This window comes from Pogoniulus pusillus, chromosome 44 (genome assembly GCF_015220805.1).
Source record: "Pogoniulus pusillus isolate bPogPus1 chromosome 44, bPogPus1.pri, whole genome shotgun sequence".
In the NCBI taxonomy this organism is placed as follows: Eukaryota; Metazoa; Chordata; class Aves; order Piciformes; family Lybiidae; genus Pogoniulus; species Pogoniulus pusillus.
Genome location: NC_087307.1, coordinates 939212 through 953968, shown reverse-complemented (window position 1 = coordinate 953968; position 14757 = coordinate 939212). Strand labels below are relative to the sequence as shown.

Sequence of the window (14757 nt, the reverse complement as noted above, 5' to 3'; positions counted from 1 at the left end):
CTGGAGCACACAACCATGCCTCTGCTGCTGAGCCACTGCCACTAACTCATGTCCCTCAGCACCACATCCACACCTCCAGGGACGATGACTCCACCACCTCCCTGGGCAGTCCAGGTGCTGGGAACCCATTTTGGGAAGAAATTGGTCTCATGTCCAACCTGAACCTCCCTCGGCACAACTTGAGCCCATTTCCTCCTCTCCACGTCATGGCCAGCAGCAGCAGATCTTTGCAGGCCCCCTGGGCACCAGGCCCTCATTGACTCATTTGTCTCCTTCTGCCCCCAGAGCCCCCAGAGCTGCGGTTGGTGAATGGTCCAAGCCACTGTGCCGGACGCCTGGAGGTGCTTCACGACCAGCAGTGGGGATCTGTCTGTGACAACAGCTGGGACATGGAGGATGCCCAAGTTGTGTGCAGGCAGCTGGGCTGTGGTGCTCCCATCTCTGCTCCCGGCGGGGCCACGTTTGGCAGAGGACATGACCCCATCTGGCTGGAGACCATCAGCTGCCAGGGCACAGAGGCTGCCCTGACTGAGTGCAGGGTCCAGGACTGGGGCATCCACAGCTGCCACCATGGAGAAGATGCCAGCGTGGTGTGCTCAGGTGACCCTCCCCACTGCATTCTTCCTGTGCCACCATCTGTGCCACCACCCAGCCCTGGCTTGCTTTGCCCAAGGGCATGGCAATAATTCCCCTGACATTAAGGAGGCTACTAAATAGTGATGACAATAATGAGGGCAAGGGACCCCTGAGCTGGGGCTCATTTTCACCCCACATGGACAACCCCTGAGCATCTCGTTCCAAGAAAGATACTGAGGGGCTGAGCAGGTTCAGACAAGGGCAAAGAAGCTGGGGGAGGGTCTGGAGAACAGGACTGGGGAGGAGCAGCTGAGGGAGCCTGGGGGTGTTCAGTCTAGGGAAGAGGAGGCTGAGGAGAGGCCTCATTGCTCTCTACAGCTCCCTGAAAGGGGGTTGGAGAGAGGTGGGGGTTGGGCTTTTCTCCCAAGGAGTAAGTGAGGAGACAAGAGGAGATGGCCTCAAGTTGCACCAGCACAGATTTGGGTTGGGCATAAGAAGAAAACAGTGGCAGGGTTCTCAAAGCCTGGACCAGGCTGCCCAGGGAGGTGGCTGAATCCCTGTCCCTGGAGGGGTTTGACAGCTGCAGAGATGTGGTGCTGAGGGCCATGGCTTAGCCCCAGCCTGGGCAGAGTCTGAGACTGGTTGGAGTGGATGATCTGCAAGGTCTCTTCCAAGCACAGGGACTCTGATCTCCATGGTGTGAGTGACCCTGCTGGCTCCCGTGGGAATCCCTCTTCCACGGTGGTGTCACAGCAGGGAGCCAAGACTAGAGGGGGCCACAGTCCTGTGTGAGCTGCCATGTGCAGGCCCCAGCCCTCCCTGATGGCTTCTTGGTGTCCTTCGTTGCAGACCCCATGGCTGTTCGCTTGGCTGGTGGCCCACACCGCTGCGCCGGGAGGGTGGAGGTTCTGCAGCAGCAGCAGTGGGGCACTGTGTGCCACCGGGGCTGGGACAGGAACGATGCAGAGGTGGTCTGCAGGCAGCTGGGCTGTGGCACGGCACTGGCAGTGCTGGGCTTGTCCAGCTTTGGCCAGGGCCATGGCCCCATCTGGCTGTCTAATGTCAGCTGCAATGGCACCGAGTCTGCCCTCTCCCAGTGCAGGGCTGAGCCAAGAGGAGTCCACAGCTGCCACCACGGAGAAGATGCTGGCCTGGTGTGCTCAGGTAAGTGCCTTTCTGCTGCTGCTGAGGTCACCCTCCTGCCCCTGCTCTCCTGTCACGATGTTTTAGGTGGCCCTGCCTTGGCAGGGAGGTTGGGTTGAGTCATCTCCAGAGGTCCCTTCCAGCTCCTACCATTCTGTGAGGTGCCAACGCTGCAGGAGCTCCAGGACCACCTTTCACAGGATCCTAAAATGGGCTGGGTTGGAAGGGACCTCGAAGATCATCCAGTTCCAACTACCCTGCCATGGGCAGGGACAGCTCCCACTAGCCCAGGCTGCTGCTCCCTTGGTGAAGCTCTTTCCACAGGAGAATCCTCAAATCTCTTTGTGAAAACACTGAGCAGTGGAGATTCATCCTCCCTGCTCACACCCAGCACTTGCTGCCTCCCATCCTCCCTGCTCACACCCAGCACTTGCTGCCTCTCATCCTCCCTGCTCACACCCAGCACTTGCTGCCTCTCATCCTCCCTGCTCACATCCAGCACTTGCTGCCTTGAACCCTCCCTGCTCACACCCAGCACTTGCTGCCTCCCATCCTCCCTGCTCACACCCAGCACTTGCTGCCTCCCATCCTCCCTGCTCACACCCAGCACTTGCTGCCTTGAACCCTCCCTGCTCACACCCATCACTTGATGCCTTGAACCCTCCCTGCTCACACCCAGCACTTGCTGCCTCGAACCCTCCCTGCTCACACCCAGCACTTGCTGCCTCGAACCCTCCCTGCTCACACCCAGCACTTGCTGCCTCCCATCCTCCCTGCTCACACCCAGCACTTGCTGCCTCCCATCCTCCCTGCTCACACCCAGCACTTGCTGCCTTGAACCCTCCCTGCTCACACCCATCACTTGATGCCTTGAACCCTCCCTGCTCACACCCAGCACTTGCTGCCTTGAACCCTGCCTGCTCACACCCAGCACTTGCTGCCTTGAACCCTCCCTGCTCACACCCATCACTTGATGCCTTGAACCCTCCCTGCTCACACCCAGCACTTGCTGCCTTGAACCCTGCCTGCTCACACCCAGCACTTGCTGCCTTGAACCCTCCCTGCTCACACCCAGCACTTGCTGCCTCCCATTCTCCCTGCTCACACCCAGCACTTGCTGCCTCCCATCCTCCCTGCTCACACCCAGCACTTGCTGCCTTCATATCCACCATCCTTAGATGTCCTCTCTCCTCCCCCTTCCCTTTCAGAACCTCCTGAGGTCAGGCTGCTGAATGGCTCCCACCACTGCTCCGGGAGGGTTGAGGTCCTGCACAACCAGCACTGGGGGAGTGTCTGTGATGACTACTGGGACCTGGCCGATGCAGCAGTGGTTTGCCAGCAGCTGGGCTGTGGCAGGGCCATAGCTGCCCCCACCAAGGCTCACTTTGGCATGGGGCATGATCCCATCTGGCTGGACAATGTCAACTGCACGGGCACTGAGGTTGCCCTCACTGACTGCAGGGCCAGGCCATGGGGAGAGAGTAACTGCAACCATGGAGAAGATGCCAGTGTGGTGTGCCTGGGTAAGCCACCCCCTGCCCCACTCTGCTGCAGCTCTGGAAGGAGCAACCTTGGTGTGTGGGTAACTGAGTGGAGACTCCTAGAATGGCCTCAATTGGAAGGAACCTCAAAGCTCATCCAGTTCCAACCCCCTCTGCCATGGGCAGGGACACTTCCCACCAGCCCAGGTTGCTCAAGGCCTCATCCAGCCTGGTCTTGAACATCTCTAAGGAGAGAGCATCCGCAGCCTCGCTGGGCAACCTGTGCCAGTGTCTCACCACCCTCACTGGAAAGAATTTCTTCTTCTCTGGTCTCCATTTGCCCTACTCCAGTTTCCACCCATTGCTCCCCATCCTGTCACCACAGGAGCTTAGAAAAAGTCCCTCCCCAGCACTTGTGGAGCTCCTTCAGGTACTGGAAGGCTGCTCTAAGGCCTCCCTGGAACCTTCTCTAGTCTGAACTCCCCAAGCCTGTTACCATAGAGGAGGTTTTTCAGCCTTCTTATCATCTTTGTGGCCTCCTCTGGGCTCCTTCCAGCAGCTCCAGGTCCTTCTTGTGCTGGAGGTTCTGGAGTTGGAGGCAGTGCTGCAGGTGAGGTCTCAGCAGAGCAGAGAGGCAGAATCTCCTCCCTGGACCTGCTGACCACACATGTCCTGCTGCAGCCCAGGCTGTGGGTGGGTCTTTGGGCTGGCAGTGCCTATGGCTGGCTCATGTTTTGCTCCTCAGCATCCAGCACCCTTAAGTCTTCCTCCTCCTCCTCTCATCCCACTCCTCACCCAGCCTGGCTTTGTTGTTGGGATTGCCCCAACCCAGGTGCAGGACCTTGCCCTTGGCCTTGTTGACCTTCATGAGATTGGCTTGGGTCCACCTCTCCATCCTGTCCAGATCCCTCTGGATGGATCTCTCCAGCAGACTGACCACAGCACACAGCTTGGTGTCAGTGGGCCACCTGCTTGAGACCCTCCTCTGCTCTGCTCACGTTGAGCCTCTTGCTCCTACAGGAACCAATTGGAGGCTGACTGAGAGCTCCATCTCCCTTTGGCCACCATGAGGCCCTTCTCCCAGGCTAACAAGTGTCCATCCTCACCTACTCCTTGCTCTTCCCTATAATCCCCTGGCTGGTCCCTCAGCCCCTTCTGCTGTGTCCTTTCCACTCGTGGTGGCACCACAGCATCAAGCCCCTTGACCCTCCCCCCTCCCTTGGGTCCACCTTGTGTGGCTGCATTGCCAGGACATGGATGTGGTGCAGTGGCAGTGGCTTAGCAGCAGTGCTTGGACTTGATGATCTAAGGTCTCCTCCAAGCTCAGCAGTTCCATGGTTCTGACAGCAGCATCTAGAGGCACTTTGCAATGTCCTGGCCTCCTGCCCCCACTCCAGCTGGGCCTGGGGCTGCCGTTCAACCCCAGGGCACAGCCACCTCCTCCTGGGTTTCCTGGATGCCCGAGGGCACCAGAAATGGGATCAGATGCCACTGGTGACAATCTCCACATCCCCTTCTGGGTGGCCACTCTTTGAGGAGCCATCTTCCAACACGTGGGCAAGAAACTGATCCATGTTTGACTTCCTCATGTCCTTCATCATTCCAGGACCAGCTAAGCCTCTCTCCTGTCCTTCCCTTTCAGAGCCTCCTGAGGTCAGGCTGCTGAATGGCTCCAGCCCTTGCTCCGGGAGGGTTGAGCTGCTCCACAACCAGCAGTGGGGGACTGTGTGTGACCACGGGTGGGACCTGAGTGATGCAGAAGTGGTGTGTCAGCAGCTGGGCTGTGGAGAAGCCATCTCAGCTCCAGGCTCGGCCTACTTTGGGCCTGGTCCCCACCAGATCTGGCTGAGTGATGTTGAGTGCACAGGGGCAGAAGAAAACCTCTTTCAGTGCCCGTCCAGGATGGAGGAAGCCATCAGCTGCCACCATGGGGAAGATGCTGGTGTGGTGTGCTCAGGTAAGGTGGCCATCACTGGGGCAGAAGAGGTCCTGGGCATGACCCAATCCTGGAAACATTCCAGGTCAGGCTGGGTGAGGCTCTGAGCAACTTGCTCTGGTTGGATGTCCCTGCTCACTGCAGAGGAGTTGGTCTGGATGACCTAGGATCTAGAGCACATCTTCTGAGAGTGGCTGTGGGAGCCGGAGGTGTTCTCCTGGAGAAGTGAAGACTGAGAGGAGACCTCATTGCTCTCTACAGGTCCCTGGTAGGAGGTTGGAGTGAGGTGGAGTTGGTCTCTTCTTCCATGAAACAAGTGATAGAAGGAGGCAAAATGGCCTCAGGTTGCCCCAGGGGAGATTTAGGTTGGCCATGAGTAGTTTCTTCTCCCAGAGAGTTCTCAAGGCCTATCCCAGGCTGTCCAGAGCAGTGGTGCAGTCCCCATGCCTGGAGGGTCTCAAAGCTGTGTCATGTGTGCTGAGGGCCATGGTTTAGTGGTAACACAGCGGTGCTGGACTTGGTGGTATTGACCTTGAAGGTCTTTTCCAACCCTTGTTGGTGATTCTGTGACCTTTAGAGGTCCCTTCTAACCCTAACCATTCTCTGCTGCTGTGATCTTCCTGCTCAGGCTCAGAGGGTGCACAGCCACCAGTGGCTCAGGAGGCAGAGGCAGAGCTGTGCACACCAGAGAGTGAAGCTGAGCTTCCATCCAGCCCCAGCTGTGTCCTGTGCTTGTAGACCTCACTGCAGTCATCTTGAGCACCAAAGCCAACAGGGTATGCTTGTGATGAGGGCCCCAAGTGTGTGCTCAGCACAAGTTGGAGGGGTCCATAGGAAATACCACCCTGAGAAATCTTGCAGGAGCAAAAACTACACTCATGGCTGAGCTGGGAAGATGAGAACCATGCATGGTGTTGAAAAGACTTCTCCCAGCATCCAGCCCTGCCCTTCTCTTCCCAACTAACCTCAGACAAGCCTCAAGGCTCCTGTGAGACAATGGGGGCAGAAAAATACCCCCATGTCCCACTAAGGAGGTTGTTTGCACCCAGTGGGTCATAAAGAACTGGGTGCATTTGCTTGGGAACCACCTGGATTCAAATCACAGAATAGTGGAGTTGGAAGGGACCTCTGGAGATTGAGTCCACCCCCCTGCTAGAGCAGGTTCACCCACAGAAGTTTACACAGGATGGCACCTGGGTGGGCTTTGAATGTCTCCAGAGATGGAGACTCCATCCCCCTGGGCAGCCTGCTGCAGTGTTCCATCACCCTTCAATTACAGAAGTTCTTCCTCGTGTTCAGATGGAACTTCTGACAGTCAAGTTTGTGCCCCTTTGCCCTTCTCCTGTCACTGGGCACTACTGAACACAGCCTGGTTTCACCCTCCCACCACCCAGCCTTGAAGTATTGAGCAGCAGTGATCAGATCCCCCCTCAGGCTGCTCCCCTGCTCCCCTCCATGCTCAAAAGGTTCAAGTCCCTCAGCCTTTCCTCTCCAGAGATGTCCCAGTGCCCTCAGCATCTCTCCATCCCTTTGCTCTGCCTTCCGAAGCAGTTCCCTGTCCTGGGGAGCCCCAAACTGGGCAGTGCTGCAGATGAGGCCTCCCCAGTCCCCTTGGTGGTACATCCCTGGTACACCTCTGCCTTACCCTCTCCCTGTGGCTTCTCTGAGTAGAGAGACAACCATGGGATGAGGTTTGCAGAAGGCACCATTTGGATGTGGGTCTGTACAGGCAGAAGGAGCTGTTGTGATGCAGCAGATGGTGCATGGATGTGGGCCTTGAGTGGCCACAAGCAGGCCAAAGGTGCTGCAGCACCAAGGGGTCTGTGCCTGGCGGTGTCAGAGTCTTAGCAGGAGCTTTGCTTTGTATCTCCTTTGCTGAATGGTGGCCACAAAAGAGTGCAGGTTGGAAAGGATCTCTGGAGACCTCTGGTCTTACTCTAGACCCTGTTGTTCCTGGCCCTGTCCAGTGGAGCTGTGCCAATCCCCAAGCATGGAGATCCCAACACCTTTCTCACCTCTGCTCTGATATTTGAGCATCCTCATGGGGGGAAGGAGCATTTTGTGCTACCCAATGGGAGTGTGCCAGGCTGTACCCTGTGCCTGTTTCCTCATGTCCTCGTGATGTCCTTTCATCTCCTGAGGAGGGAGGTGGTGGAGTCAGCATCCTGGAGGTGTCCAAACAATGTGTGGCCCCTGGGGCCATGGTTTAGTGGGCATGGTGGTGTTGGGTTGGTGTTTGGAGTTGATGATCTTGGAGGTGTCTTGCAGCAGAGTGACAGAGTGGTAGGGGTTGGAAGGCAGCTCTGGAGATCACTAAGTTCAAGCCCCTCTCTAAAGGCAGTGTCACCTAGAGAAGGTGACACAGGAAGACATTCAGGCAGGGTTTGAATGTCTGCAGAGACAGAGACTCCACCACCTCTCTGGGCAGCCTGCTCCAGGGCTCCAGCACCCCTAGGTTCAAAGAAGGTCCTCCTCATCTTCAGGGGATTTCTGTACCTCAGAAATCTCTGGGTGAGGAGATGTTTTCTTTCTCCCCACAGGCTCTCTTACACCCCCACAGCCTCTCCCACTGCTCCCTCTGCTGCTCCCAGTCATCCTTGCAGCCTTGGCACTGATGCTTGGGACTCTTCTGTACCAGAGCAGGCGGCGGCGGCAGCAGATGCAAAGCAGCACTTCTAACAACCCCCTAGGTGAGTTCTGCTGCTGGTGAAGAGGACACCAGAGTCTGCAGAAGGAGTGTGGTTGGAAACCAGCTGTGTTCAAAGCAGCCACATCAGCAGAGCTGGGGCAGGAGGTTTGCTTCTGCCTGGGGCTGGTGCTGGAAGGAGTTTCCTTTCCTGCTGTGACCTCCACCCATCCCTTGCTCCTCTTTCTGACCACTCTTCCCTTTCCCTTTGACACCATGAGCCAGCAATGTGCTCTTGTGGCCAGGAGGGGCAGTGCCATTCTGGGGTGGATTAACAGGGCTGTGGTTAGGAGATCAAGAGAGGTTCTCCTGCCCCTCTACTCCGCTCTGGTGAGGCCACATCTGGAGTACTGTGTCCAGATCTGGGTCCCCCAATTCAAGAGAGACACAGAACTGTGTGAGAGAGTCCAGCTTAGAGCCACAAAGATGATGAAGGGAATGGAACAGCTCTGGTAGGAGGAGAGCCTGAAGGAGCTGGGGCTGGGAGCTTGGAGAGGAGGAGACTGAGAAGTGACCCCATCAATGTGTATGAATGTGTGCAGGGTGAGTGCCAGGAGGCTGGAGCCAGGCTCTGTTGAGCAATACCTGATGCCAGGCCAAAGGGCAAAGGTGCAAGTTAAGGCATAGGAAGTCCTATGGAAACAGGAGGAGGAATTTTTTCCCTGTGAGGTTGACAGAAGACTTGAGTAGGCTGCCCAGGGGGTTGTGGAGTCTCCCTCTCTGCAGATATTCATACCCTGCCTGGATGTGTTCCTGTGTGATTTGCTCTGGGTGATCCTGCCCTGGCAGGGGGGTTGGACTGGATGAGCTTTGGAGGTCACTTCTAGCCCCTGACCTTCTGTGGTTCTGTGGTTCTGTGGTTCTGGTTCTGGATGCTCTCAAGAGGTAGGATGAGCCTTGAAGCCTCCTCAGACACTGCCTGTGCTGCCTGCCCATCAGCCAGGAGCTCTGAGCACAGGATGGCTCTGGGGGTTCCCAGCTCCCAGTTGGCAAGGGATGCCCTCCCTTTGAGCTGAGGGATGAGGACTGAGCAGGACTTGGATCTGCTCCTGAAGTTGTAGGGCTGTGGAGGAGATTCTTGGGAAGTGCTGTTGAGGGGTTGGGGCTGTCCCTGGTGAACATCCTGACATTGTCTTGTTGGACATCTGTTGTGTGGAGAGGTGCTGGTGTGGGGCAAAAGCAGGCTTAAGGGTGGTGTGTGGAGCAAAGGCTAGCTCGAGGGTGGTGTGTGGAGTAAATTCTGGCTCAAGTGTGCTGTGTGGAGCAGAGGTTGGCTCAAGGGTGGTGTGTGGAGCAAAGGCTGGCTCGAGGGTGGTGTGTGGAGCAAATTCTGGCCCAGGTGTGCTGTGTGAAGCAGAGGTTGGCTCCAGAGTGGTGTCTGCAGAGCAGGCTTCATGTCTGAGTGCTCGCAGGGGTGATGCTGTCGCACTCTGTGCTGCCACCATCGCTGGCCCAGCCAAAGCTGTCTGCAATGGAGTGAGCATCCCCAGCTGGCCTTGGTAAAAAGGAGAGAGCTGAGGCCCTGAGGAGCAAACCCACCTGACCCATCCTGGCCTGCAGGGTTCATGCGCATGGAGGAGCTGCAGGTCTCCTACACCTCCATCTCCACACCTGAGGAAGAGCAAGTGGCAGCCAAGGTGGCTCCTGCTGGAGATGCCAATAACAAGAGAGCTCAGCAGAGCTTGTGACCAGCCCCTGGCCAAACTGCAGTGCTGCAGCTCTGCCACACAGCTCTCTCTCACCAAGGGCCCCAGACCACCTCATCTCCACAGAGCTGGGTCACTGGATCCACCACCCAGCTCCATGCCCAGCTTGGGTAGTCACTCCGGAGTGACCCAGGGCTGCCTGCAGGAGGCATTTGGCACCTGGACAGCTAAAATTTCTCTCTTGAACTGTTATTTTTGTGTGCATTTGTGAAAATAAAAATGGTCTTTAAGGCTCCAGGAGTGGCTTGTCCTTGGAGAAGACTTCAGTGATGGTTTGCTCTGGGAGATTTGAGCTGTGGTTTGCTCTCGGAGGTTTGAGCTGTGGTTTCCTTTTGGAGGAAACTCAAGCAGTGGTTTGCTCTGGGAGGAGACCTGAGCAGGGCTTTGCTCTGGGAGGAGCCGAGAGAGTGAAAAGCTCCGCGGGGGTTGCTGCTGGGTTCGGTTTTGCTGCTCCGTTCTGCTGCTCTCCGTGGTTCTGAGACACGGTAAGGTAAGCAGAGGGGACGGCTGGGCTGTGGTCTCGCGATACAGCGTGAGACTGTGATGGGGCTGGTGACGTCAGCCGCGGGATATTTAAAATCCCGCCGCGTGCCGCGCCGGCCGCCATTCTGGCTGCCGAGCCGAGAGAGTGAAAAGCTCTGCAGGCCTGCCTGCGGCTGGGAGATTTTTTTTTTTTTTTTTTTTTCGTTCTCTGTCTTACTGTCAGTATCACTGTGCACTATGCCTGTCACTCGTGCTACAAAGAGCAGGAGGAGCGTGTGCACACAGACTGACATGACCTGGGAAAGCACAGGAGTCCAGGCCGCTGGATGCAGGGAGTGCTACAGCCTCCCACTTGCTGCTGAAGGGGAAGGGGAGAACAATCGCACCAGGTGTGAGCAGGTGAACTTCCTTCTCACCTTGGTGGCGGAATTGAAAGATGAAGTGGCCGAGTTGAAGGACGAAGTGTCCAGGCTCAGGTCAATAAGGGAGAATGAAAGGGAGCTGGATCTTTGGGTGCAGGCTCTGCAGATCCCCCCTGCTAAGGAAGCTGCCCCTGGAAACAGTGAGGGATGGGTGCAGATCCCTGTCAGGGGTAGTAAGGGAAATCCTCCCCGGCCCTCTCCTTCTCCTCCTCTGCCCTTGCGCAACAAGTATGAGGCGCTGCATGCAGAGGGTACAGAGGGTGAGAGCAATGAGGAGCATCCGACTGAGACATTGCCTAGGTGTCATGGAGAGTAGCAAAAGGCTCTCTAAGCTTTTGCTATATTGTGTAATTTCTAGTGCCTCACATTCAAGCCAGAAGCATCGAAAACCCAAAACAATCTTTCAGTCCCATGGGAAGATTTCTCCCCAGGGTAGGTGAAAAGGTAAACACTGGCCATGTTTTCCTTTCCACTTGACCTCGCTTTTCAGACAACAGGGTATTGTTTTGGTTAAGTAGAAACGACTATCTCAAGCCTGCCCAGCACCTGCAGGTGGGCTGGCCTGAGGAGTGGTCTTTATATTGTTTGAGTAAAATTATCCAATTATATAGATTGCTTACTGTCTTTTACCAATGTATGTGAACAACGTAAAAGTGGTCTGAATTGTGGGCTAGTCCTGTTTTGGAACATTATAAAAATGGTGGACAGGCCAGGATCGGGTGCTCTTGCTCGTGCTCTTGCTCTTGCCCTTGCGCCCTTGCCCTAGCCTTATGGATCTGCCTCTTGCACTTCTGGGTTTTTCCAGTTTTTTCTGTTTTTTTCCCCGGACTTAACAACAACAAACTGCTCGCCGATCTAGTCTCGCCTCGGGCGGACCCCGAGTCGCGGAGACTAAAGCCTGTATGCCTGAACTCTCATCGGGAGAAAGAGACTCCTGCTAAACTACGGACTGTGAGTAGCTGACGAACTGTCACCTCAGACCCCAGAGACTCAGAAGAACTCTCTTTAAACATCATAGACTCTTTAATTTGCCATTTTCGGAAATGTTACTTTGATCTCAATCAAAAAGAATTCACAGTGGTGGTGTAGTTTCGGGAAGAGGGAATCCGCATTCTTTGCAATAAATCACTGATAAAATAGTCAACGCCTCGCGTATTTTCCCCATAACTCTGCTGCGAAACTGCGTTCCACGACAGATTTGGTGTCAGAAGTGGGATTGAGAAACTGAAGTAACAGCCGAGTTTAGAAATGGCTCAGTTTGGAAGGAGTTCTCCTACACCAGGAGATGCCAGATCGCCAGATCTCACAGACACCCTGTATGCCAGATTTGCTTCCGTGTTTGAATCAGCTAATTTTAGGAAAGCTCTGATGGCAAGGGAGGATGAGCATCTAGAGCAAATAAATGTTAGGTCAGCTAATATAATCGTGTCTCTCTACGAAGCTTTTGGAGATATCGAGGGAGTTGACAAAGAAAGTTTTTTTGATCTGGGTGTTGGCGTGTTCAGATCACAAGTTGATATAGAGTCTTGCAGGCATGTTGCAGAGGCATGGAGGCTGGAGGCAGAGGCGCATAAACGTGAGATAGAGACGTATAAACAGGAGGCAGAGACGTATAAACAGGAGGTCAAAAAGCTGAATGATGAGAATGCCCGGAAAGAATTGCATTTAGAGCAGGCGCAGCAAGAAATTAAGTCGTTGCAGAGAGAGAGAGAGACTTTGTTGAAAGACGCTGTCAGGCGGAACTTGAGCTTTCGCGCAGAGCCCGCTGTGACTGAGGACAGGATGAGATGTATGGAGGAAAAGTTAGACAGGTTACTAAGCCGAAAGTCACGGTCCGGGAGCACTTCCCGAACGCAATCAGCCGTTAGTTCCCGTGCGGACACACCGCAGCCGCGATCGCATATCGGGTCTCGGACAGAAACTCCTCAGCTCTCGACTCGAACTCGGGAGTCAACTGGTTACCTAGGCTTGCCAACTTTTACTCCGATATGTCCTGAGAAGTCACAGCAGCCCGTGGTTCGCCGGAAAGAGCCGGTAGCTACCCCATCTCAGACCCAGGAGTTGCAACTCTTGCACTCTCCGCCTAGAGTCTCTCGCGTCAGTACGCCTTCCCATGAGCCCGATTTCTTTAAAATATCTCCGGTGAGGCATCTTCCTCAGCCAATGAATCCCCAACCAGCGGCACAACCACCCCTGTTGCCATCACAAGCCCCATTACTGCCGCAGCCGCAAGTCAAGGCAGAGACGACTTTACAGTATGGGTTGACGACGTGCCCGCGGGAGGTGCCCAAACAACCTACCTTGTTGTTGCTGCAGCCAGCCGCCGCTTTGCTTCAGCCGCAGCCGGCTCAAGTCCCGGTGATTCCGCCGATGCCGGCACCCCAGCCACCGGCAGCGCCATTACTAACAGTAGCGGACCCGATTGCTCAGACACAGCCGCAAGCGGTAGAACTGCATCCGGTCCCGCAGCAGCCGGCTCAAGTCCTGGTGATTCAGCCGGAGCCGCTAACGCCTTCACAGCCAACTCTGCTTCAGCAGCCGATCTTGCCGACAACCCTGTTTCCGACGGTGCAGCTGCCAGCACAGGAGCTTCAGACGACCCCGCAGGTCCCGGCGATTCAGTCGCCGCCACCAGCAGTAACGCAGCCGATAATCCAGCCGCGGGTCCCGCAGCAGCAGTCGTCCGCAATGCCGCAGGCAGCAGCTACGGTGCCGCTTTTCCCGGCACAACCGTCTTCTCAATCTCAGTCCGTTCCAGCGTTCCAGCAAGTCCCGATGCCGTCTCAGATTCAACCATCGGCAGCGCCACCGCAGCCGCCATCTTCCCAACCATCTTCACAACAACAGCAACCGCCATCTTCTCAACTGCCACGCCCCGAGCAGTCAGCGCTGAGTGGCACGCCTGCGCAGCGCCACACCGCGTCGCAGCCTGCAGTTACGTCTATTGATAGCGATAAGGAAGTGGAGAAGGTGCACCACAAAATGAAGACCTACTCCGTGAATCCTCTCTTTGCGTCTGAAACTTCGCAAGGACCGAAAGGAGGCAAAACAACAACCACGAAAGTCAAATCGTACACAGAAATGCAGATAGATGATCTTAGGGAAACTTATTCCCGCATGCCTAATGAATCTATAATTGAGTATGTGTATCGCGTGGTGCAAAGGGGGGCGGAAAGGATTATCTTATCTCGTGAAGAGGTGGGGAGAACTAACTGGGGACCCGAGGTATTTCTTGGGGATGGTCCTGAGGGAGACCTTGCGTTAAGTGCTAGGATTTTTCACTGGGTTAGTGTTTATGATTCTTCAGATAGGGGTGAACCTACAGAGTTTTGGATTAGATCCCCTGATGAGTTAAATGAAGCATTTACTATGGTTGCCTGTATCCAAGCTGTGAATCATAAGGGGTTATATGCACATGCAATGGATGCCCCAGTAGAGCCACACAGGCTTGGACCCCTGATAAAGGGTATGCCTGGCTTCATAAAGGCTGAAGGTATTAGGATAAGGAGACAAATTGAGAATGCAATACAAAAGAATGAAGAGCAAGGGCAAAGCTCTCAAAGTGCAGTACATCATCCTACATGGAGGGAAGTGCTTACAGAACTAGCCACTCTAGGGAGACAAATGGGTTATCATGATCCTTTATCTGTGCCAGAATCTGTCTTTCAGAAGGAAAAGCAGTCTGGAGGCAGGAGCAGCTCTGCATCACGAGGAAAACACCAAACGGTGCGGCATGCCTGGACATCTGGCAACCCCAATGAGAGTCCACGATCGAGCCCACGATCAAGTCCCAGGGGGAGCCCTGAGCTTAATCGTCGCTCTGAATCTGGAATAATGTGGGTACCGACTTCTCAAGGTAGAGGTGTACTCCCACTGCAGGAACAGAAATATGCAGTGAAACCTCGTGATGTGTTTCAGAGGAAACAGATAGAGCGTGATCCTGTGAAGAATGAGATCATGTTTGAGATAAAAAAAACTGTTAGAACAGATACTGAAAGGCAATGGTAATGGAAAGGTGAAGCAGAACCGTAAGAAAGGCTCTGCAAGCACGTCTCCTACCAAGTCAGGTTCTCCTGATTGGGGAGGAGATAAGAGCAAATCAAAAAACTAGGTGTGGCGGTGAATGATTCAGGCCACACTCATCACTCTGTTTCTGAATGTCGATGGTCTGACAAACCTGAACCCTATATTATGATTCCTACTGGACCAACTAGAACTGCTGTCAAATACCTAATAGATACAGGTGCACAAATTACAGTGCTAAATGCACAACTAGCAAAGCATCTGAAAATATTGCCATCCCGGAGAAAGGTAAACATAACAG

General features: G+C 55.0%; 1 protein-coding gene across 1 annotated transcript in view; it reads left to right on the top strand.

Moving 5' to 3' along the window:
* Positions 1-9707, top strand: part of LOC135192798 (deleted in malignant brain tumors 1 protein-like) — a 37310-nt gene extending 27603 nt beyond the window's left edge. The window contains 6 exon segments of the mRNA XM_064176181.1: positions 286-615; positions 1426-1766; positions 2939-3232; positions 4818-5157; positions 7677-7826; positions 9383-9707. Coding sequence (XP_064032251.1) covers positions 286-615; positions 1426-1766; positions 2939-3232; positions 4818-5157; positions 7677-7826; positions 9383-9510 — 1583 coding nt within the window. The 3' untranslated portion in view covers positions 9511-9707.
* The last annotated feature ends 5050 nt before the right edge of the window (positions 9708-14757 follow it).